Source organism: Saccopteryx leptura, chromosome 2, assembly GCF_036850995.1.
Source record: "Saccopteryx leptura isolate mSacLep1 chromosome 2, mSacLep1_pri_phased_curated, whole genome shotgun sequence".
NCBI classification, from domain to species: domain Eukaryota; kingdom Metazoa; phylum Chordata; class Mammalia; order Chiroptera; family Emballonuridae; genus Saccopteryx; species Saccopteryx leptura.
Window position 1 is genome coordinate 285196658 of NC_089504.1, and position 22453 is coordinate 285219110.

General features: G+C 52.0%; 3 protein-coding genes across 12 annotated transcripts; 2 read left to right on the forward strand and 1 right to left on the reverse strand.

Moving 5' to 3' along the window:
* Nucleotides 1-571: 571 nt before the first annotated feature.
* On the forward strand, nt 572-10092 carry HDGF (heparin binding growth factor). Its single transcript, XM_066362150.1, has 6 exons — nt 572-974; nt 6931-7007; nt 7149-7287; nt 7939-8124; nt 8338-8555; nt 8760-10092. The coding sequence occupies exons 1-6, from the start codon at nt 888-890 to the stop codon at nt 8764-8766; spliced, it is 714 nt and encodes a 237-aa protein (XP_066218247.1). The 5' UTR covers nt 572-887; the 3' UTR covers nt 8767-10092.
* Nucleotides 10093-11160: 1068 nt separating this feature from the next.
* MRPL24 (mitochondrial ribosomal protein L24) lies at nt 11161-15390 on the forward strand. 7 transcript variants are annotated; one of them, XM_066362156.1, is made up of 6 exons: nt 11161-11237; nt 13901-14144; nt 14226-14321; nt 14525-14628; nt 14919-15049; nt 15154-15390. In XM_066362156.1, exons 2-6 carry the CDS (start codon nt 13962-13964, stop codon nt 15288-15290), a joined length of 651 nt encoding a protein of 216 aa, XP_066218253.1. In that variant the 5' UTR covers nt 11161-11237; nt 13901-13961; the 3' UTR covers nt 15291-15390. The 7 variants fall into 7 exon arrangements, with proteins under 7 accessions (XP_066218253.1, XP_066218250.1, XP_066218252.1 ...); XM_066362153.1 differs by having other exon boundaries at nt 11170-11237; nt 13840-14144; XM_066362155.1 differs by having other exon boundaries at nt 11178-11274.
* Nucleotides 15391-16924: 1534 nt separating this feature from the next.
* Nucleotides 16925-22427, reverse strand: METTL25B (methyltransferase like 25B). 4 transcript variants are annotated; one of them, XM_066362159.1, is made up of 8 exons: nt 22018-22427; nt 20678-20802; nt 20329-20521; nt 19773-19835; nt 19360-19503; nt 18235-18719; nt 17625-17809; nt 16925-17175 (listed from the first exon to the last, which is right to left on the reverse strand). In XM_066362159.1, exons 1-8 carry the CDS (start codon nt 22126-22128, stop codon nt 17012-17014), a joined length of 1470 nt encoding a protein of 489 aa, XP_066218256.1. In that variant the 5' UTR covers nt 22129-22427; the 3' UTR covers nt 16925-17011. The 4 variants fall into 4 exon arrangements, with proteins under 4 accessions (XP_066218256.1, XP_066218257.1, XP_066218260.1 ...); XM_066362160.1 differs by having other exon boundaries at nt 16925-17206; nt 22018-22424; XM_066362163.1 differs by having other exon boundaries at nt 17041-17175; nt 17625-17730.
* Between the last annotated feature and the right edge of the window lie 26 nt (nt 22428-22453).

The window sequence follows — 22453 nt, forward strand, 5'->3', positions numbered from 1 at the left end:
GATCTCTCTAATGCACCAGGAAGTGGCCACTTTGTGCCACAGCCCCTCTGTCACCTGGCTATCAAACTGGAGCCATTCCTCAACAAAGACCGCCGTGGGGCGCAAATTCCTATCGTTTCTGGGGCCACCCCAAAGACTGTAAACACGTGGAGGTCCAAGGCAGACCTCTGGGCGCAGCAGTACTGTGCCCACCCTTTGCTCCGGCGCCCAGCATGCTGCCAAGCATGGCGGGCGCAGAGCACACGCTCGTGGATTGGGATGGAGCAGAGGGCTAGAAAACACTACGAATAGATGTTGGCACTTTTGACTGAGTGGAGACTACTGTCGTGAGCGCCCCGCGGGGCCCGGGGGAGGGGCGCCAGCTCCTCCCGCCGGGCGGGCACCCACCAACTGCGGGCACACAAAGCCTGCTCGGATAGCTCGGCGATCGGCTCCGCACGCCTGTGTCGCCGCGCGCCGCCGGGCGGCTTCAGGTTGGGCGTCGGGCGGTGGCAGGCCCGAACGTCCAGCAGCTGAGCGCATCGAACCGCGGCGGGAGGGGGAGCCGAGGGGAAGGAGGAGGAGTGGGGAGGAGGGAGCAGGAGTGGGAACAGGGAGGGGGTGGAGGAGGCCTCGCGCAGAGGAGGGAGCAATTAAATTTCAAACACAAACAACTGCACGAGCGCGCACCCCCCACGCCGGAGCGTCGTCCCGGATCGACGCCCGCCCCGTCCGTGCGGCTCGCGCGGGGAGACGCCGTGGCCGCGCGGGAGTTCGGGTCGGGGGCCGCCATCGAGGCGGGGGCCGCTCGAGGGCCGGAGCGGAGCGGCGCCGCCACCGCCGCACGCGCCAAGTTGGGCTCGCGCTTCCCGGCCCGGCGCGGAGCCCGGAGCACCCGGAGCCCAGCCATGTCGAGATCCAATCGGCAGAAGGAGTACAAATGCGGGGACCTGGTGTTCGCCAAGATGAAGGGCTACCCACACTGGCCGGCCCGGGTGAGCAGCGCGGCTAGCCGTCCGATACCCCTCTGGGCTTGGATTGCATAACACACAGGAGGGCGCGAGTGCTCCATGAGAAGAGGTGGGGGTTGGGGGGCCTGAGCCCCCGACTTTTTCCCCGGAGCCTTCAAGCCTACTCGTAGGTTATATAATGGGGGAGCTGACGGGGTGGGGGCGACGAACACCGGGCAAGACGGCGTCCGAGCGTAGAGGCGAGTGCGCGGCGTGGGGACCCGAGGCGCGGGTCACTTCTCGACTTGGCCGCTGCGTGCTTAGTTCTGTCCCCAGCTCTATACTCCAGGGGTTTCGGACCCGCTGCCTGAGTTTGGGCCGGTCGTGTAATTCCTCCCACGCCCTAGGCGCCGCCACCACCCTCGGGACCCCCTTAGAGACCCCCAGTTTCTTCATTGATTGTTGCCCCCAGCTCAGACTTCTTCCTGAGTTAAATGGTTAAAGGAGGATCCTGGCTCAGAAAGGAATAGATGGAGGTGGAGTTCACTTCTAGAAAACTTTGGTTCAGGGCGTCCATAGAAGTTTGAAGTTGAGGGAGGGGGGTCGAACAACGATTGGGGACGGCGTAAGAGAGGATCTACCTAGTTCGGAAATTATCCACCAGAACTCTTTTTCACTCCTCAACCCCACAAAAATATGCCTCCATATGCTGCTAACTCAAATTTTGAGGGTGGCAGAGCCCGTGTGGGGCAGGGAAGTCCACTCCAGGTTGCTTCTTCGTGGAGGGAGGCGGGGTGGAGAGCCCGATTTGCTTCACCGCCCCCACGCCTGTGAGCCTCTTTCGGCCGAAGGGCCCAGTCTGCCATGTGGTGCATCAGCCCGCCAATATGAGGGCCCCTCCCCCCTTCCAGCACCTGGCCAGGTGGGAGGGCAGGGCCCCAAAGCCCTTCTTGGTGTGTTATCATGTTTTCCTTGAGGACTGAGACAGGTGAAGTTAGGAGGCAGGGAGGTAGCCAGAGGGTGCTGGAGAGTTTGGGGTGTCACAGGGGGCACTGCTTCTGGCAACTTAGTTCAGAGTTGGTATAGGGAGGCCTTAGTATTAGGTGCGGTATCTCCCTACCGATTTGTAGGACGCTTGCAGAGTGAAACCTGAAGGCAGAGAGGGGTGGAGGGAAGTAATCTTCTGGGCCAGGGGGCCAAGTGCAGAAGTACCTTATGGCAATGTATTGTTCTTCTGGTCCTGGGTCTGTGTTTTTTCACCTGGCTCAGGTCCTGCTCTGAGCTTAGGAAGTTACTCTAGGCTCTCCAGGGTCCTTCCTGTTCACAATATCAGACCAACTCTGGGGCCATTCTGAGAAAACCCAGAAGACCCTTCCCCACTTTGAACCCTCCTAAGGAGTGTACCCTATCCCATATGCCTTGAACCCCTTGTTTCCTGAAACTTCTAGATGCCTGGCCTCTGGAATGGGAGTAAAGTACAAAAAGAAGCCGAACTCTTCTACCTTCCGGAGCTTCCTAGATGACTGGGGGAGGCAGTGTGAGGCAGCAGCCACAGAAGCATTGTGTGTGCATGTATGTGTGTGGTGTGTAAACACTTAGGTACTTTACCCTGCACCTTTGATCCAACTGGCTTTTTGGCCTAGATGCCAAGGCCCTGGTGAGCAGAGCAAGAACTGAATCTGGGTCTTGACTGCTCCTGCCTCCTAGGGTGGGACAAAGTCCAGAGACTGGGCTAAGGCCTGGGGAGCTGGCGCAGCTGGAATGTGGGTTGCAGGGAACCCCTTCAGCATCAGGGAAGAGGGAACGGGTTGAGGGAGACACAAATGGGTCTACATTGACCCTGTATTTGTACCTCCATTTTTCTGGTGGCCTTTGGAGTGAGAGCAACATCTGCGACTGGGGATGCTACCCGTTTGTCTATTCCCACTGACCTCCAGTGCGGAGGGTAGGATAGGGAGGCAGAGGCTTTTCTTTTGTTGATGCCTGGACCTTTTAGATAAAGTTAGGGCTGTGGGAGGGAAATCAGAAGGAATCCCAGAGCTGGGGCCCCATCCTTTCCCTGTGCTCTGGCTCTTGACTCACAATTGAGGGGAGCACTTCACCCTAGGCTGTTTTCTCTTAACATGCATTCTCCTTAAACGCCAGAAGAACAGACAAATCTGAGTCTCCTCACCATCCCTCGGATGTGGTCTTAGTTCCTACAATGGCAAAGCCTGAAGGGACTTGGCTCCTGAGATGGACGGGGAGCAGGGGACTGCCCCTTTGCTGTGGCGAAGGCCACTGTGTGAACTTTCAAAGCCCCTGCTTCTGGATAGGGTGGTTTAATGTTAGTGAGACTAGAACTGCCCAGTGCAGGGAGAGTCTGGCCAGAGGGGCCACGTGGTAGGCAAGACATGCCTGGAAGGATGGTGTGACTCCATCTTGACCTTCTCCTTTCCCTCTTCCTCCTGCCTAACTTCCTGGGGGATCTCCATGCACTTAACAATTAAACTCCAAAACTTAGGGATTTTGCCCCACCATCCAGGTTCCTTCTTCCTTTCTCCCTTCTGGTTTCACAGCCCCAGAAAACTTGAGCAGCCAGAGGGCCTCACCCATCTTTCCTCCCTCAACCCCTCCCCCCACATCCAGGCACCACCTTCTCTTTTCTGCTTCTTGGGCTTGCCACATTTTCCCAGCCCCAACTGTCTTCTGCCCCAGATTTTCCGGTTCCTGGGTCAGGTAGGGCCTCGGCCCTGGGTGTGGTGGTCAGAATCTTGGTTGGCAAGCAGTGTGGGCTTGGCCTTCCCCTGCTGCCTTCCTCCAAACTGCAGAACTGCAAAAGTCACCGTAGGCCTGGATTTGGGCTGAAGCTGGGAGGGAGGTTCAGTCCTCTCCCCCATTCCTCACGTAGGAACCTCAGATCCATCTTCAGACTTCAGGGTGTGCATGGGCTCTGGGGAGGACGAGATTTCATATGCTCAGACCTGTCTGATGGAGCCAGGCAAATGCAGAGGAGTGGGAGTGGGTGGGCCTGGCCTGGGAGAAGTAACTTGCCTGAATTCCTGGAATTGCAGAGAAGTAGCAGAGCCCTCACCCCTGTTGAGCTAGTGGAAGGGGTGCAGTGGGGTCTCCAGCACTCATCTGACCCCACCTTGACCCACTTAGCCTCAACTCCCTTATTGAGTCACAGCCTGCATATAAAGGCACCAGCTGAGAGACATGAAAGAACACACCTCTTGGCCCCTTCCCCACAGGTGCCTGCCTACACACAAGGTGAGGCAGGGGAGTAGGGTGACCCTTTTAGAGTAGATGCCCATCTGCCCAAGCTCTGGTCTCTTTCTTCTCTAGACCCACCCTTTATTTGGCTAGAGGCCAGCAGGGCGGGTATATCTGTTATGTCTCATTCTGTCTATTTTTAATTCCTATCCATTCTTTTGTTTCTCTCCTGCCCCTGAGGCTGGGCAGCTGGTAGCCTTCTGGGTCCTGTCATACTGGTCAGCTCTCTCTCTCCAAGTTTGTTTCCCCCGGAAAGGAGCCTAGCAGTTGGAATGCTTTGCTGTGGTTGTGCTCCTTGAAAGAACTTCACTCTGTCCCCACTCCTGAGCCTCAGTTTCTCTCCTTTCAAAACACATTTCCTATGAGCGTGTTCATGCCCTGGCTCAGGTGTGGGCACTGAAAATTCAGAGCTCAAAGTTTGCTGCTGTGCTGTCAGCTGAAGACCCTAAGATTCAACCCCTGCCTGTTCCTGGTGCAGAGATGCACGGGGAAGAAGCCTAGGGAAGGGGGCTCCTATTATTGTACTGTGCTCATCTCCTGGGATCTCGAAGCCTTGGAGGCTCTCATTTTGTTTTTTGCTTCTCCCTCTGAGAAAGGATGGGGAGCGAGCTGATAACTGGACCCAGGTGTCCTGGCTAAGGACTGGGCTCCTCGTCTTCCCCATCAGGTCTAGCTTCCTGAGATGGGCCCGGGCCCTCCAGCTTTAGCTGTGGTTTCAAGCCCAGCTCAGGGACCTAGGTGCCAGACTCTAGGCTTGGGGGTGGGGTGTGTGTTACTGTCCTTTCCTCCCCAATCGTAGAGAGGGCCTAGGGGGAGGGGTGATCACATTCCTGGTTGCTGAGTGGCCCCGGGGGCGGGGTTGGGTTGTCATGGCGATGGAGAGCGTGTGTTTAGTGTGTGTGTGTGGGGGGGTACAGTGTGCTTTTTCACCTCTTGCATTCACTCCGCAGTGTCTGCTGGTGTGGGGAGGGCCCATTTGGTGCCCTGCCTTCCTGGGGGGAGGGGCTGTACGCTCTGTCCCCAGAGGCCACAGGGCAAATGGGGGAGGTGTCCAGGAGCCTGAAAATTTCATGTGAGCAAGATGCCCCTCAGATTCTTGCCCAGGGCTCCACCCCCTCCCCTGAGTGTATCTTAGCTTATTTCCATCCTTCCAGCTTCCTTGTCTACCCCAGACCCTCAGTGGGGCTCTCGGTTCCAGTCTTGATATGTTAATCGCTGCCTTGGCCTCTTTCCTATTTGCGCCTGTGGCCCCAGTCAACATGGCCACCTGGCCTCTGTCCTGAGGGAAGCCCGGCTGCTGTAGCTGCTGCAGCTGCTGCAAGTGCTGCTGGGAATTGTAGTTTCCCCTCAGTTCAGCTTGTTCTGGGCTTCTAGGGCCTGATGTGAAGCTGGCTGGGATACTGCCTCTTCCATTTCCCTGACCTCTGAACCTTCAACACTACATTACGCCAGCACCCAGGACAAGGGCAGGGGACCAAATCAGGAGATCCATGTCCAAGACCCTGCCCTTACTAATTCGCCCTATTATTTTTGGAAGGTCACTTTTCTGGCCTCAATTTCCTCATCTGTAACGTAAGAGAGTTTGAGTACATCAAGTGACTTTCACACTGAAGCCTTTTGGGGCTGCTACTGAGAGGGGGAGGTGGAACAGGCAGCCCCTTGCCCTTATTCCTGCTCTATGATCAGAGCTGTCTGCTTTTATCTATTTCAGAAAGTCATTCAGCAGTCTTTATTGTTCATCTACTGTGTGCCAGGTACTGTGCTGGGGATAAGAGCAGACCTGCTCTCCGATTTCAGGGCAGTTATAGTCCACATAGACATTAGTCGGGTAATATGAATAACTGTAAAATTGGAATTGTGAAAAGTACTATGAAGGAGAGGTGCTAAGAGAGTTTTATCTGGGAAACTGACCAGGTTGGGAGAGATAGGGAACTTTCTGGTAGAAGTGATAGAGCTGAGGTTCCCTATCACTCAGTATAGGAGGCTGAAGGGTCAGTCTGGAGCAGTGAGCAGAAGGACCACCCACTGGGAAGGGTGGGGAAAGCAGGCACATATGTGAGGCGTACCATGTGCCAGGTTACAGTCATTTAGTCCTCACAACCGTATGGTGTGAGTACTGTGGCTCTCTCCATTTTACACACGAGAATACTGAGGTAGAGAGGTTCCATGAGTTGCCCAACGTCATACAAATACTGGTGGCAGTATTGGGATTTAGAGCTTGACGTTATGGATAAGAAATGAACAAATGGTTGGGCCCCAGGTTCATGAAAAGCCATTGAAAAGTTTCCAGCAGGCTGGGAAATGCTCACTCAGGTCAACACTTCAAAAGGCGCACTCCCTCCCTCCCTTCCTGTCGGAGAGAATGGGTTGTAGTGGGGCAAGCAAGAATGGAGACTTAGAGGAGAGGTAGATGCGGTGTTTTTACTCCAGGTAAAAGGTGACAGTGCTTGGACCAGGATGATGGCAAAGATGTGGGCTAATGGATAGAATGTGGGCATGTTAAGGGCAGAGTGGATGCTGTTTGATTTGTGAAGGGTTAGGGGGTGACTCCAGGGTTTCCAATGGGCTGTCATGTCTCACTGTCTGAACAAAGTTCCATTGCTAAGAATTATTTCAAAACCATCTTGGTGATCTTCTGGGTCACTCAGCCTTTTATACAAATGTGCCTTAGCAGTCAGCCCCCTTGGCCCCAAACCTGCAACCTCAGACCTCCACCTCAAGCTCACTTCTTTCACCTTGCCTGCAGATTGACGAGATGCCTGAGGCTGCAGTGAAGTCAACAGCCAACAAATACCAAGTCTTTTTTTTCGGGACCCATGAGACGTGAGTGAGGAGACAGAGGTGGGGAGGGCTGCAGGTGGACCACTTTGGGGAAATGGGTGGTTGTGACACTCCTTCCCTGTCGTGCTGCGCAACTCAGAGGCAGTGAGGGGCTCGAGAGCACAGTCTCCCATCTCTCACCAGGGCATTCCTGGGCCCCAAAGACCTCTTCCCTTACGAGGAGTCCAAGGAGAAGTTTGGCAAACCCAACAAGAGGAAAGGGTTCAGCGAGGGGCTGTGGGAGATCGAGAACAACCCTACTGTCAAGGCTTCTGGCTACCAGGTAAGCTGCCAGCTGCCCAGGAGACCCCCTGGAGAACAGGTGTGGCCATAGGGTATGGGCACCCTGGGCCCACACATGATGCTTAGTCTTCAGGAACAGGTCTCAGAAATGCCAGGGCTTTCGAGTAGGAACTCATGGAGCAGAGGGGCTGGGAGGCTTCTAGCAAGAGGGGATGGGGTTGCAGGTATGTGATATAGTTGTGGTGAGGCCTGGGGGGCAAAAATAGGATGAAGGCGGTAAGTGGGGTGGCCTTTGTTGGGCCCAGCGTGAGTGTAGGATTTGGCCTTAACTCTTCCACAAAGGCTTCCTGGAGGAGGTGCTCGTGAGCCGGGCAGGATGAGGCGGGAGGGTGGGGGGCGGGGGTTGGCGGGGAAAGGGTCCCAGCTCCCTTTGGGAGAAGTTGACCCGAGGTTTTGCCTCCTGCTCCAGCCCTCCCCCCTCCTGCACAGAGCCCTGCCTGCCCGGCCAGTGGGTTTACCCCGGGGCTAATCCGACAGAGGTGGGTCTCAAATCACTTGTGAGACTGGGCACCTGGGTGGGGGTGGGGGAGAGGTGGGAGAAGGAAGGAGTGAGTGGTCGATGGAGGGGTCTGGGGGGGGGGCTAGCATGGCAGCCACTGGTGCCACTCAGCCTCTGCTGTCACTGCCGCAGTCCTCCCAGAAAAAGAGCTGTGTGGAAGAGCCGGACCCAGAACCTGAAGCCGCAGAGGGCGATGGTGACAAGAAGGGGAACGCCGAGGGTAGCAGTGATGAGGAAGGGAAGCTGGTCATCGATGAGCCCACTAAGGAGAAGAATGAGAAGGGGGCGCTGAAGAGGAGAGCAGGGGACCTGCTGGAGGTAACTGCCTCTCCCTTGGAGCCCAGGAGTCAGTTTAGTTTCCCAGTCTGGGAGAAAAACCCGGCTGCTCATCTTGGGGAGTCCTTTGATGAGAAGATGGGACACAGAAGACATTTCAACTAGCAGAGGAGTGGGGAGGGACTGGGGAGGCACGGGCAGGTGGCTGCTGTTCTCCCTCTAGCCTCAGCCCACTTCTCTGCCATTCCTGCCTAGGACTCCCCAAAACGTCCCAAGGAGGCAGAAGACCCTGAAGGGGAGGAGAAGGAGGTGTCCATCTTGGAGGGTGAGCGATCCCTCCCTGTAGAGGTAGAGAAGAACAGCACTCCTGAGCCCAGCTCTGGCCGGGGGCCCCCTCCAGAGGAAGAGGAGGAAGAGGAGGAAGAGGCTGCCAAGGAAGATGCTGAGGTCCCGGGCATAAGAGATCATGAGAGGTGAGTGAGTACCTGCCCTGGCAGCTGGTCTGGGAGGGCCCAGCTACCTGCAGAGAGGAGTAGGTAGAGTGCTGCAGGTGCAGGTATCAGCCTCTTGGGAGGCGGGAGGCTGGGTGGGCTTTCCCAGGAGACTGGCACTGTCTGGGGCAAGGGCAGGCCAAGGCCTCATCATTAACCCTTCTCCCCTCCGACCCTCCCCTGCAGCCTGTAGCCACCAATGTTTCAAGAGGAGCCCCTGCCCCGTTCCTGCTGCTGTCTGGGTGCTACTGGGGAAACTGGCCATGGCCTGCAAACTGGGAACCTCTTCCCTATCCCAGCCTGCTCTCCTCTTCCATTCACTCTTTCTCCCCAAGCCCAGCCACTGGATATTGACCTGGATGTGGCAAGCTACCTGGCCCTTACCTCCATGTCACCTCCGTGTCTCCACACCTGTGATGTGAGTCAAGGCTAAGTGTTTTTGCTTCATGGTATGAGGCCATTGTGTCCCTCCCTGCCTGGAGCTGTCTCCCAGGGTTACGTTGGAGCCTGGACCACCTCTTGACACCCCTTTGTCCCTTCCTTTCCCCAGGCATTCTGGACCTTGGGTTGGTTGAGATCAGAGTTAGCAGTAAAAAAGGATGGAGGATGAATAGCAAGGGTGGGCTTCTGGGGCCTAAGAGGGACAATCTTTAAATTGGGGTAGGGAGGTGGGCAAGAGGATGGCATCTTCTTGAATTCCTGTCCCTTCCACATCTGTTATCCCAGCTGCCTAGATTCAGGGAAAGTGGGACTCCCTTTCATAAATTCTTCATAATTGACGATACCCATTCTTCCCTTTGCTGAGCCCAGGAGTTCTAGGAATTGTAGTTATTCATCAAAAGACTTTGGGCTTCCCAGTTGTTTGGGCCAAGGACCTGAGATCTGAAGGTTGACTTCACCCAGCTTGTGTGGCAGTGTTGATGATTAGCTGTCCCTCTTTAGACCTTGGGCCAGAGATGGGACACCCTGGGGAGACACACCCCTAGCTGCCCTTTTCCCTATCCCCACAGTGCTCAAGGCCAGCCTACAGCCCTATGTCACCCAGACATAAAGGAGAAGACACATTTTTTAGGAAATGTTTTTAATAAAAGAAAATTTTAAAAAAATGTAAAGATCCCTATCCCTTTGTGTGACCCCCAATCTGCTCCTTTCTTCCCCACCGTTGCCCTCATTTCTGAGGTGCACTGGGAGGCTCCCCTCCCCTTCTGTTTGGGTTTGATGACTTTTCCTTTTGTAGCTGGAACTTTGGTGTTCCTTCTGGTGTCATTTCCCGTCCACATACTCCCACCTGGTCCCCTCAGTGTTGTCACCAGATGTGATTTCTAACATCTGAAAGGACAGGGAAATGAATGCCCTCTCCCAGCCTCTTTCTAGTGGTCTCTCTGCCTCTCTTCTATTTCATGACTCTGACCCTTGCCCCTTTTCCCAGGGCTCTGATGAAAAATTGCTGACTCTAGAAATTTAGCTCTGAGAACCGTAGACAATTTCAGTTCTAGGAAAATAAACCCGTTGATTACTATATTGGATTTTGACTGATTCTTTGGGGGTTTATTGAATAGGGCAAGAGGGGAAGGGGAATACAAATGAGTTCCAAATTTTCTGATTGATGTAGGGGGTATCAGCATCTCCATTCTCAGGTTTTTTGAAATATCCAAAATTCTGTATGAGGACCAAGTCACAGTATAAATTACACCATCTAGTTCTATTTCTCTTGCCAAGCCACTGTTTAAAAAGTTTGCAGAAGAAGTAGGGTGTAAGGGTGTCAGTATCAGCCAAAGCCCGTTGGTGGCCATGAAATTGGGGGTATTTGGGCTGCTTGTAGAAACAACTGACACCCAAAGGTCAGAGCTGGGTATACCTGGCACCCTTAACTGGTGATTAAGGATGAGGAAGTTGATAGGGTATAATCTTCCCAGTACTCCCAAGTCAAGTGAAATAGCTGGTTTAGATCATATGAAGTTCCAGATTTGACATTTTGTGACTGGAGCACTGGCATTGGAAAGGCCCACATTTCACTGTCCCTTCCTATAGACAGCCTATGGCAGGTTTTTTTGTTTAAGAAAACCATCAATTTTTTCCACTTATGCATTCATTGGTTGTTGATTTTTTTAAAAAAATTGATTTTAGAAGCATTCATTTGTTGTTCAACTTGTGCATTCCTTGATTGCTTCCCCTATGGTCCCTGACCAGGGATCTAACACACAACCTTGGCTACCGGGCCAGGGCCCCCATGGCAGTTTTAATCTGCCTTGGCCCTCCTCTCCCACAGAAGGGCATGTGGGGACTGTATTGTCAGTGGCCTTGCCTGGAAAGGAAGGCCCTCTGCTTTCACCCACAATCACCTAGCTAGAAAATGGAGCCATCGTCTCAACTACATTTCCCAGCAGTCTCCACTGCATGTATAGGAATGCGCCAGGTGCGGCAGCCTATCCCGCTTTGCCTTCAACATCCTACGTACTTTAACCGTGATCACACGGCTCAATTTCCTGCTTCAAGTTGTTTCGTAGTGGCGGACTACAATTCCCAGCACGCAAAGAGGTTAGAGTGGGTGAGCTTCCGCTCTACGGTTAGACAACATTTCCCAGAAAGCCTACGGGCGGAGACAGGCGGGGCTCGGGTCTCACGTGCGAGAGGTAGCCCTCCGAGGCGGAGCGGGAAGCGGAGGTGAGGCCTGCGCAGTCTAGGGTGTTGGCGGATTTGGGTTAGTCCAGGAGGCGGTTGCAGGAAGGGTCTTAAATTTGTTGGGCGGTGGCTCAGTAGTTTCGCGCGGAGTTAATTTGCACCGGAAGTTTGGAGCAGGTGGGTGCTGCAAACTGCTGGAGCTTGACATTGCCGGCACCTGGAAGGGGGCTGTCAGGAAAGTCTTTGGAGCTGGTGCCTGCAAGCAGAACTTGCACCGCTTGCATGGCGCTTCCAGGGCGTGTAACGAAGCGAAGAAAGACCCATTGTGAAAGGGATACCAACCTCTCCAGGGTATGGAGGGGGAAAAGGAAAAGATCCAGGGACATGCTTTTTGAATCTCCTCCCAGGGTTTCAGACTTAGAATGGCTGAAGATTTCTTGCACTAGTCACGCAGGAATCATGGGTTTTAAGATTAGCTCTGTTCCTATCAAGCTGTATAACTTAGGACGAGCACTTCAGCTCTCAGGGCCTTGGTTTCCTTGTCTCTTGTTTACCTCCCTCACAGGGCAGTGTGAGCATCAAATGCCAGTAATAGTGAAGTTCCCAGCACAGAATAGTGCTCACTAACCTTTGTTGAATCTAAATGGGCACATTGAGATCTTTACGTTCAACTAGCATTAATTGAAAATAACATTAGGTCTTTTTAAATCGAGACGTTTAAAGGAAAGAAAATGACACAATATCTCACTGTTGAGATAAACTGGTTAATTATTTTTTAAAAAATACACATGGTTAAAAATTGCAAACGTTACAGCAAGAAACAAGATGGAAAATAACAGCCCTCTCACAGTTCCTCTCCCCTTGAGTTATTTCCTATCTCCTGCTCATAAATATGTATGCCTGTACCAGAATATATTGTAATGATATACATTAATATTGTTAATATATTAATAATACATATATTAATATATTAATTTATCCAAAAGGAGTAATACTGTTCACATTCTTTACATTGCTTTGTTAAAGTATTAAAAATAATTTGAATGACACCAACAACTCTGTAGTTGGTGATTAACTCTGTAGAATGGATGATTAAGCTGATGCTCGAAGTTAAGTTGCCTTGGTTAACAGAATGAGATAATAGTGAAGTAGGAACTAAAATCCAGGTCACCTGAGTCCCAGTCCAGAGCTCTTTATGCCATCATAGTGCAGTTTATTTGTACTTTGAAACTAGACTTCATTCTCAGCTATAAAATAAGATTGGTAGTACCTCTTTTCTTAAATATGATAACAGCAAAACACTAAGCACAGTACCTGGAAGGTAGCAAGTGCTCAATAAACGGAAGCACTTTTTTTGCCCTCATTCTCACCACTGTTAAGTTCATCATCCAAAATCAGGAGACTTAGTACATACTCAGTTGGGAAGTTTAGGACACAGTAGTTCTAGAGTCTGACTCTGGGTCCTTTTTTCTTATAAAAGAAGCTAAGGGAGGAGAGTGGTCTTTTCCTGACTGAAGATAGGAATTGGAAGTGGTCTAAGAACATTTTAATCCCAGTTTTTATCTTTGTTCTCTGTCCATTTACTTTATAACTGCCTGCTTTTTGGTTTTAGGCCAGTGCTTTGTTCCATTACCTGTTTTCTTGCTATCCTATTTGTGCATTTATTTAATAACCTTTTATTGAGTACCTACTATGTGCCAAGCCCTCCTGGGATCTGTTGGATTCAGGGGTGAGCTAGACAACATGGTTCCTGGCCTCAATTAACTTTTTGGAGTTTGAAGTTGAATATATGTGGGTTTGAGTGCTGGTTCTGCATAGTAGCTCTATAACCATGGGCAAGTCACTTAACTCTATTTCCTCATCTGTAAGTGAAGATAATATCTTGTGGGATTCAATGAGATGAGGTCCATTGAGCAATATAAGAAAAAACACTTGGGCCCTGGCCGATTGGCTCAGTGGTAGAGTGTCGGCCTGGCGTGCAGGAGTCCCAGGTTCGATTCCCGGCCAGGGCACACAGGAGAAGCGCCCATCTGCTTCTCCACCCCTCCCCCTCTCCTTCCTCTCTGTCTCTCTCTTCCCCTCCCGCAACCAAGGCTCCATTGGAGCAAAGATGGCCCGGGCGCTGAGGATGGCTCTGTGGCCTCTGCTTCATGCGCTAGAATGGCTCTGGTTGCAACAGAGTGATGCCCCAGATGGGCAGAGCATCACCCCCTGATGGGCGTGCCGGGTGGACCCCGGTCGGGCGCATGTGGGAATCTGTCTGACTGCCTCCCCGTTTCCAACTTAAGAAAAATACAAAAAGAAAAAACACTTGCCTGACTGGGTGGTGGCCCAGCAGATAGAGCGTTGGACTGGGATGCCGAGGACCCAGGTTCGAGACCCCGAGGTCGCCAGCTTGAGCGTGGGCTCATCTGGTTTGAGCAAAAGCTCACCAGCTTGGACCCAAAGTCACTGGCTCGAGCAAGGGGTCACTCAGTCTGCTGAAGGCCCGCGGTCAAGCACATATGAGAAAGCAATCAATGAACAACTAAGGTGTCGCAACAAAAAACCGATGATTGATGCTTCTCATCTCTCCGTTCCTGTCTGTCTGTCCCTGTCTATCCCTCTCTCTGACTCTCTGTAAAAAAAAAAAAAAAAAGGAAAGAAAAAGAAAAAACACTCTTTCCTTTGCCTCTTTGCCCCCTGTTTCTATCTGTCTACCCCAGAGCTGACTAGGAAGATTTCTGGGTCTTTCACTGGCCAGGGGATTTCTCACAGCCTTCAGCCATGCGTCTCTCTGCCCTGTTGGCCTTGGCATCCAAGGCCACTCTGCCCCCCAACTACCGTTACGGGATGAACCACCCAGGTGCCCTGGCAGACAAGAGGAGGAACCCTCCAAGGACCAGGCAGCGCCCAGTGGCTGTGGAACCCGTTTCTGATGAAGATTGGCACCTGTTCTGTGGGGACAGGGTGAGAACCTCAGATGGGGTAGAGTTGTAGTGGGGCTCCTGGGGAAGAATCTCCCTCCCTGACCCTTATGTCTTGCCCCAGGTGGAGATTCTAGAAGGCAAGGATTCTGGGAAGCAAGGCAAAGTGGTTGAAGTTAACCGGCAGCGATACTCGGTGGTCCTGGAAGGGCTGAATACAGTAAGTGAACTGGATACAGTGGGAACTGCAATGCGCAGGAAGCCTGTCCCATCTATTCCTGTTAAGAGCAGCACAGGGAGTCAGGAGACTGGTTGAGGGGACCATGAGACAGCTGAACCTGTTTTTCAATGTGGGCTGGATGCTCAGAGCTTTAAGTCACCTTTACACCCTTTAGTTTCTGATACCCCTCCTCTTTTGGACAGCATTACCGCTATATTGGCAGGACCAAGGATTACCGGGGAACTCTGATCCCTAGCGAAGAACCCTTGCTCTACAATCAGGTCAAACTTGTGGATCCTGTGGACAGGCAAGCACGTGGGGTTCTGGTCAGAGGGTTCCCCATCCTGAGTTCATGCAGGTGTTAACCACATTTATTTAATGGGAATGGTGGTTTAGATGATCTGGAAATTGACAAGGGCCTTCATCTCATGGATATGACCTCCTATAGGCAATCCCAATCTCCACCTGGGGCAATCCCAATACAGAGGTAGCAGTGAAATAAGATGGTGACCTTCGTACTTTCAGCCATTGAATTTTAGGTTGGAGAATAGCAGGGAGACTGGCTTCCAGGCGGGACTCATCTCTTCTATCCACTAGGAAACCCACTGAGGTGGAGTGGAGATTCACTGAGGCAGGAGAACGGGTCCGAGTCTCCACAAGATCAGGAAGAATTATTCCCAAACCTGAATTTCCCAGAGCTGATGGCATCGTCCCTGAAACATGGATTGGTGAGGCTGAATGAGGAAAAGGAAGATGGGGGTAGGGGTGATTAAAGTGGGAGTAAAGGATGTTGTGAAGCCCCCCACCCATCTTCTTCCCTCTGGCTCAATAGATGGCCCCAAAGACACATCAGTGGAAGACGCTCTAGAAAGAACCTATGTGCCCTGTCTAAAGACACTGGAAGAGGAGGTGATGGAGGCGATGGGGATCCAGGAGACGCGGAGACACAAGAAAGTCTATTGGTATTGAAAATCTGGGGATAGTGGCTTCTCCCTTCTTGTTTTAACTTTGAAGGATGTGGCCATGTCTCCTTCAGACATCAATAAAGAGCCATGAGGCCTCCTCTGTATTCAGCTGTCTTCTGTTACCCCTACCTCTACTGTACCTGTTTCAGAGACTGAAAGGAGGAAGCATCTGTCCCAGTGTTATGACAACCCAGAATGGAAGTTAGCCAGCCTTGAGGTGGCCTTCCCAAGGATTAGGGCTTACAGATTCTGGGATGGAGACGAAAGGGAGAGGCTCCCTCTGATGGAGCCCTCTCCCTCCGAAGATGCCACCTGTTCTGAGGGCAGTGGGGTTCAGGGATGTGAGACCTCATTGTTGCACCTCTGCTGGGGCTAAGTAGGTAGAGTGAACATCTGTCCTTTTTTTGTTTTTAGTGTTCATTTTATTGATTTTAGAGAAGGAGAGAGAGACGGGAACACCAGTCTGTTCTTGCACATGCCCTGACCAGGGGTCGAACTGGCAACCTCTGCACTTCGGAACAGTACTCTAACCAATCAAGCTATCTTGCCAGGGCAACACCTGTCCTTTTCTATATTTAATAGAAATGGAAGGGAAATAAAGATTTTTTGTGTGTGTGACAGAGAGAGACAGGGACAGATAGGTATAGACAGGAAGGGAGAAAGATGAGAAGCATCAGTTCTTCGTTGCAGCACCTTAATTGTTCTTGACTGCTTTCTCCTATGTGCCTTGACGGGTGTGGGGGGTACAGCAGAGCGAGTGACCCCTTGCTCAAGCCAGTGACCTTGGGCTCAAGCCAACAACTATGGGGTCATGTCTATGATCCCATGCTCAAGCCATCAACCCCGCGTTCAAGCTGGTAACCTCAGGGTTTTGAACCTGGGTCCTCTGTGTCCCAGTCTGATGCTCTATCCACTGCACCACTGCCCGATCAAGCAAGAGTTTTTTTTGTTTTTGTTTTTTTACAGAGACAGAGAGTCAAAGAGAGGGATAGACAGGGACAGACAGACAGGAACGGAGAGAGATGAGAAGCATTCATCATTAGTTTTCCGTTGCACATTGCGACACTTTAGTTGTTCATTGATTGCTTTCTCATATGTGCCTTGACCATGGGCCTTCAGCAGACTGAGTAACCCCTTGCTCAAGCCATTGACCCTGGGTCCAAGCTGGTGAGCTTATTTTGTTTTCTCAAACCAGATGAGCCCGCGCTCAAGCTGGCGACCTCGAGGTCTTGAACCTGGGTCCTTGGCATCGCAGTTCGACGCCCTATCCACTGCACCACCAACTGGTCAGGCTGGTTTTTGTTTTGTTTTTTACAAGGACAGAGAGAGAGAGAGAGTCAGAGAGAGGGATAGATAGGGACAGACAGACAGGAATGGAGAGATGAGAAACATCAATCATTCGTTTTCCGTTGATTGCTTTCTCATTATGTGCCTTGACCATGGGGCTACAGCAGGCCGAGTAACTCCTTGCTTGAGCCAATGACCCTGGATCCAAGCTGGTGAGCTTTGCTCAAACCAGATGAGCCCACAATCAAGCTGGCGACCTCGGAGTCTTGAACCTGGGTCCTCCGTATCCCCGTCCGATGCTCTATCCACTGCGCCACCGCCTGGTCAGGCAGATTTTATTTTTTTAATAAATTAAAAATAAAAATTTTATTTAATATTACATAACACATGAAAGGAGAGAAGGAGTACAAAGCTGAAGGTCTGTGAGGCACCAAGATTTCAGAGAGGATGCAAGTTACTGAGTGAGGAGTGCAAACTGTGCGGCTCACCAGATGTACACGTCTCAGCCGCGTCAGCTGTCTTCAGTCTCCAGAACAGAGAAGGCCTGACCCAGGGGCCTCTTGGTGGCCACCAAAACCAGGTTTCTGGGAGAGAGTTCAGGGCTGAAGATGGGCAGAAGCTCAGAATGGAAGCCTGGGAGAAAGGCAGGGCTACTGAGAAGGGGAGAAATGAAGCCCATTCTTGGTCCCACTTTTTGCCCAGTCTGCAGGCAGGCAGTCTTTTTCCAATGGGGGAGGCTCCAGGAGACTAAGGAGACCCAGTTCTCTACCAGAAACACCAGGGCTGAGGCAGTGACTTGAGAGGAGGCAGTCCTCTGCACTTTGCAGGTTCTCAAAACCTGGGATGCTTGCTTAAAATGCACTTCAGGGATCCATGCCAGAGGTTGATTCAATAGGAATGAATCTTTTTAAGTCCCCCACCCCATTCCTGTCCCACTGGTGACTCTGAAGCAGGTAGTCTAAGACCACAGTGATTAACTGTGGCCCCTGAAGAAGGAACCCCAGAATTCTAGCCGCTCTTGCCCTGGGTCCCTGCTATAGGCCACCCTCACCCTGCTCCTGAAGATACAGCAGCCGGTCCAGTAGAATCAGTGTCTCCACCAGTGGAGCCAGCAACAGGGCGAGGCTGAAGAAGGCCACCACACGGTTCTCCTGTGCCTGGTGGGCCCAAAGGGTAGGCAGACTCAGTGGCAGATGGGGGTCCAGCCCCACCTGTTGTAGCCCCCGCTGCACATATCTGTGGGGAAAGCCACACACAGCACTCAGTTCGGTGTTAGGAACATCCACCTCCCACTCAAACTGTCCAATCTTAATTTGATTCCAATTTGCCTGACTTGCCACCCTAATTTGAATTTTTAAATGTTTTTCTGGCTGTGAGCTATCTGTCCAATAAAAAAATTGGTCCCAAAATGTGCTTTCAACCAGTTATGTCCAATTATTTAGCCATACTTATAGCATTTAAAAATCTTGAGTCTCTTGATAAAAGAGTGACAATTCCCTTTTAAAGACATTTTGAGAAGCTGCCACAGTCAGTGAATGCATAATCCCTCCCCAAGGAGTATTTATATTTTTCTTTAGGACATGCGAACAAGTGAGAGTGGGAGGGAAATCAGACCTCTACTCAGCTCCCGCCCCCCACCACCCAACTTCATCCAGCCTCACTCTTCAATCTTGAGCTCATGGACCCTGGGGATCCCCTGCACGCCAGGCCGACAGAGCTTGGGCTGGGCATGCCGGATGACCGTCTCCAGTGCCGCCCGGTAGCAGTGGGTTCGGAGGCCAGGGCCTGCTTTCTGTAGCCTCTCAGCATATTCCTCCAGGGCATGGCAGGCCCCCTCCCGCAGCCTGTAGGACAATTCACAGCCAGGCAGCGCAGCCACCCACTGACTCAGTGGGTAGCTGCCAGGATTACTCAACTTCATGTAGCAGCAGCCCACTGAGGCCAGGGCCACCACCTCAGGGCAGCAGGAAAAGTGCCTCAGCAAGGCAACACTCAGGTCCCCGCAGGCATGGAGGCCCGTCAGCAGTAAGCGGGCCCCACCTTGAGGTGAGTTCTCCAGTGGAAGTAGAAGCTCCTCACACAGGGTTCGGGGGTCTACCCACTGAACCACATGGTGTGGGGAGCAGCGAGAGCCAATTTGCACCACCTGTGGAAGCAGGAAAGGACAACGTAGGTGGGAAGTGTGTTTGCTGTCCCATGCTGCCTCAGGCTGCTGGAGGGATCTGTCCTTCTTTGGGTTCTCTCCCAAAGAAAGTGGAAGAGAATGGGGTATGGAAAAAGCTAGACCTTGATCAGGAGATAAGATAAATTATGGGTCTATCATTAACTGCAAATTAAAAAAACCCACAACAACTATTTATTGCTTTTAGAGAAAGAGAAAGGGAGAGAGAGAAATAGGAATGAAAACCTGTTTCTGTGTGTGCCCCGAGACCTGGGATCAAACCAGCAATCTCTGCTTGGGATGATGCTCTAACCAATGGAACTATTCGGCCAGGGCATTAACTGCAATTTTTTTCATCTCTGTGTCTCAGTTTCCTCATTTATAACAAGACTAATACCTGACTGGCTACTTCACAGGTTGTTGTGAGGTGAACCTATCAGTGTAGAAGCACTTTGGAACTAGAGAGTGCCTTTAGGATGGGAAGAGGCTTTGGCGAAGGGGAAACCTAAGGAAAGGAGTGGGAGAGAGAAGGACCACATCAACTCAAGCTGAGAAACTTGAAAGAGGGAATCCAGCCAGGCAGACCCTGCACCTGCAGTTCTGGCTGAAGTAAGGGTTAGCCTACCTGTGGGTTCCTCTTCTCTTCTTTTTCCAGAGCCTGCAAGAGCTCTTGGTCCAGGTGCTGGGCTCTCTCCACCAGTCTCTGATCCCCTTCGATGCTCTTCACCTTCAGCCCCAGCCCCAGGGACATGAAGCGGGAGAGATGACCCTGGAGTCATGAGAGAGAGGGTAGAGAAAGCCCTGTGCAGTGCTTTTATCCACTGTCACCTTCTCTATCAGTGGCCTGGACACTTGGGCCCCAGGCCCCCAGGAGGCTTAAATTCTGTCCTGTTTACTTGGTACCACTTGGCATCTGCCTGCCTGGGCCTGGGGCAGGACAACCTGTCTTCCAGCTGTTCTAGTCCCACAACTCAAAACACATGCACACACACATGCAAACAAACAAAAAACAGAGTATCAGGGATCTGTCTGGCTCACCTGGCCTGAGCCCACATCCACAACCTGGGTACAGCCTGTGAGGTCACTCAGTTTTTTCACCAACTGAAAGAGGGAACAAAGGACTCTTGGCCATTGGTTCTTGATTGCCAGGGCCATCATCCCTAATGAGGGTGTAGGAGCTTAAGATGGCAGAGAAAGAGGGGCAGAGGGTGCAGTGGAAGAGATAAGATAGGGAAACTAAAACTAGGGGTGCTGACCCTGGGGTCAGGCTACTCTCCTTGCCCCTCTCAGATCAGTGATTCAATCTCCCCTACAGACAAGAGACCCTCTGTGAAGCCATGAGCAGGCTATGGAGGGGTAAAAATAGGAATCAGATGGTGATTCAGACATAGCTACCAACCAACCCAGCAAAAGGATTAAAAAAAACCCCACAAATCCCCCAAACCAGCATTGAGAGATGATTTTAGTATGCCTGCCAAGGAAGGTAATATCTAGGGCTTCTGGTCCTACAGGTGACACAAGGTGCCCATATCTTTGTAACCCACCAGCTTAGGAGTCCCCAGCCTCCCAGACACCACCCCAGGCATCTCCTCACCTCTCCCAGCCTCCAGATCTCATGCTGCTTCTTGGGCCTGACATGTTTTCGGAATGGAGCTGTAAGTCGGGAGCTCTGGCTGGGGTTCTCCAGAAACTCTGAAGGGGTCTGAAACCCAGGCGTCCGGGTAAAGGCCAGGGCATAGGCTGTGGACTTCAGGGCCAGCAGGGTAAGTGGCCACACCGACCTGTACCTGAGATAGCCCGGCCCAGACCCCCAGTGAATAGTCCTATTGCGTCCTGAGCGTAACAGTTTACAACCCAGGAAGCCCTTGTGAGATTCTCTGAGCAATGGCTGGCTACAGGGTTCAGTGTCAAGTCCCCCAGCACAGGACCCCCCTTGCCCATACCTGACCACTTCCCCTTCCCTAGGCATCCCCAGCAGCAGTGAGGCCAGCTGTGGTGGATTCAGTCCATCCAACGCTTCCTGCCATGAGCAAGGGAGTGTGCTCCACAGGTTGTCTGTAAAAAATTCCTAAAGAAGAGGAGACAAAATCAACAGGCTACTACCTTTCACGTTCTTCCCACCCCACTATCAACATAGGACTACTGACTGCAACCAGAAGGTACCTTCTGCCCTGGCCGGTTGGCTCAGTGGTAGAGCGTCGGCCTGGCGTGCAGAAGTCCCGGGTTTGATTCCCGGTCAGGGCACACAGGAGAAGCGCCCATCTGCTTCTCCACCCCTCCCCCTCTCCTTCCTCTCTGTCTCTCTCTTCCTCTCCCGCAGCCGAGGCTCCACTGGAGCAAAGATGGCCCGGGCGCTGGGGATGGCTCTTCGGCCTCTGCCCCAGGCGCTAGAGTGGCTCTGGTCGCATCAGAGCGACGCCCCGGAGGGGTGGATCCCGGTCGGGCGCATGCGGGAGTCTGACTGTCTCTCCCCGTTTCCGGCTTCAGAAAAATACAGGAAAAAAAAACGAAATAAAAAAACACCTAAGAAGCAAGAGTCCGCCATGATCAGATTTATATTTTAAAGAGATCTGGCTACTTGTGAAGAATTGATTATGGAGGGACCAGGGTAGAACAATGAAATGGAGACAAATGGGTGAATTTGCTATCTTTTCTGTAGGTAGAGCCAACAAGACTTGTTGATGGATTGGACTGTAGATCAGTAAAGGAAAGAGATCGATCAAGGATGGCTTCTGGGTTTGGAGGCTGAACAATTCAGTGGATGTTGGTGCCATTAATACACTTCATTTATTCTTCACAATGATCCTTCAAATAGGTATCCATTTTACAGCTGAGAAACCGGGTCTAGGAGAAATTTTTATTTAATGTATATGGTAAACATATTAGAGGAGGCAGGATTCTAGTTGGAGTCTGTCTGATTCCAAAGTTGAAACTCGCCATTACATTACAAAAGGAGAAATTCATTTCAAGCGTGGATGAATGAACTTGTGTGTTCTTGGAACACCTAGGAGAGTTCAAGGTAGCTGCAGCAAGGCTCAAATGTCCATGCATTTTATTACTTCGGATTTAGAAACGTTATGGGAAATAACCTAGATATTAGAAATGTTAATATTTGTGTCATCTGTAAAAAAGGAACAATCCCCTTACTTTTAACCCCTTCGTGCAAAGACAGACTAAACGTCATGGAAGAAATCTGAAGCTAACTCTCCAATGCTCTCCCTGCCGTAAGCACCCAGCCAAGCACACAACCAGGGGCATCCCGCCCAGACCCCCGTGGCCTCACGATGATGTAGGCGTCCAGGATGAAACCGTAGAGCGACAGGACACGAGTGAGGTTCACAGCTAGCTGCCTTCTCTCTTCATGAGAGAGGCCCCGGACGGAAACGCCCGGCATCCGGGGTCCAGCCAGTGGCGCCAGGAGGGAGAACGCGGTGAGGAGGGAAGCCGGGTCAGCACCATGCGGTCCAGGACCCGGGCTGGGCTCAGCTCTGCAGGCTGGACGAGAAGAAAGGTCTCTGCATTGTCCCCCAAGGCTGCCTTTCCCGGGTTTCAGGTAGAGGTTGAAGACCTAGCGTCCTCCTGACGTCACACAAGTCGCGACGTCAACAGGGAGAAGATGTCAACATCGAAGACAAGCGGCACGCACAGAGAGCCGGGCAGTGACGCCGCAGAAGCGAGCCACGGCGCCCGGGTCCCGCCTCTTCCCGTGCACTTCCCAT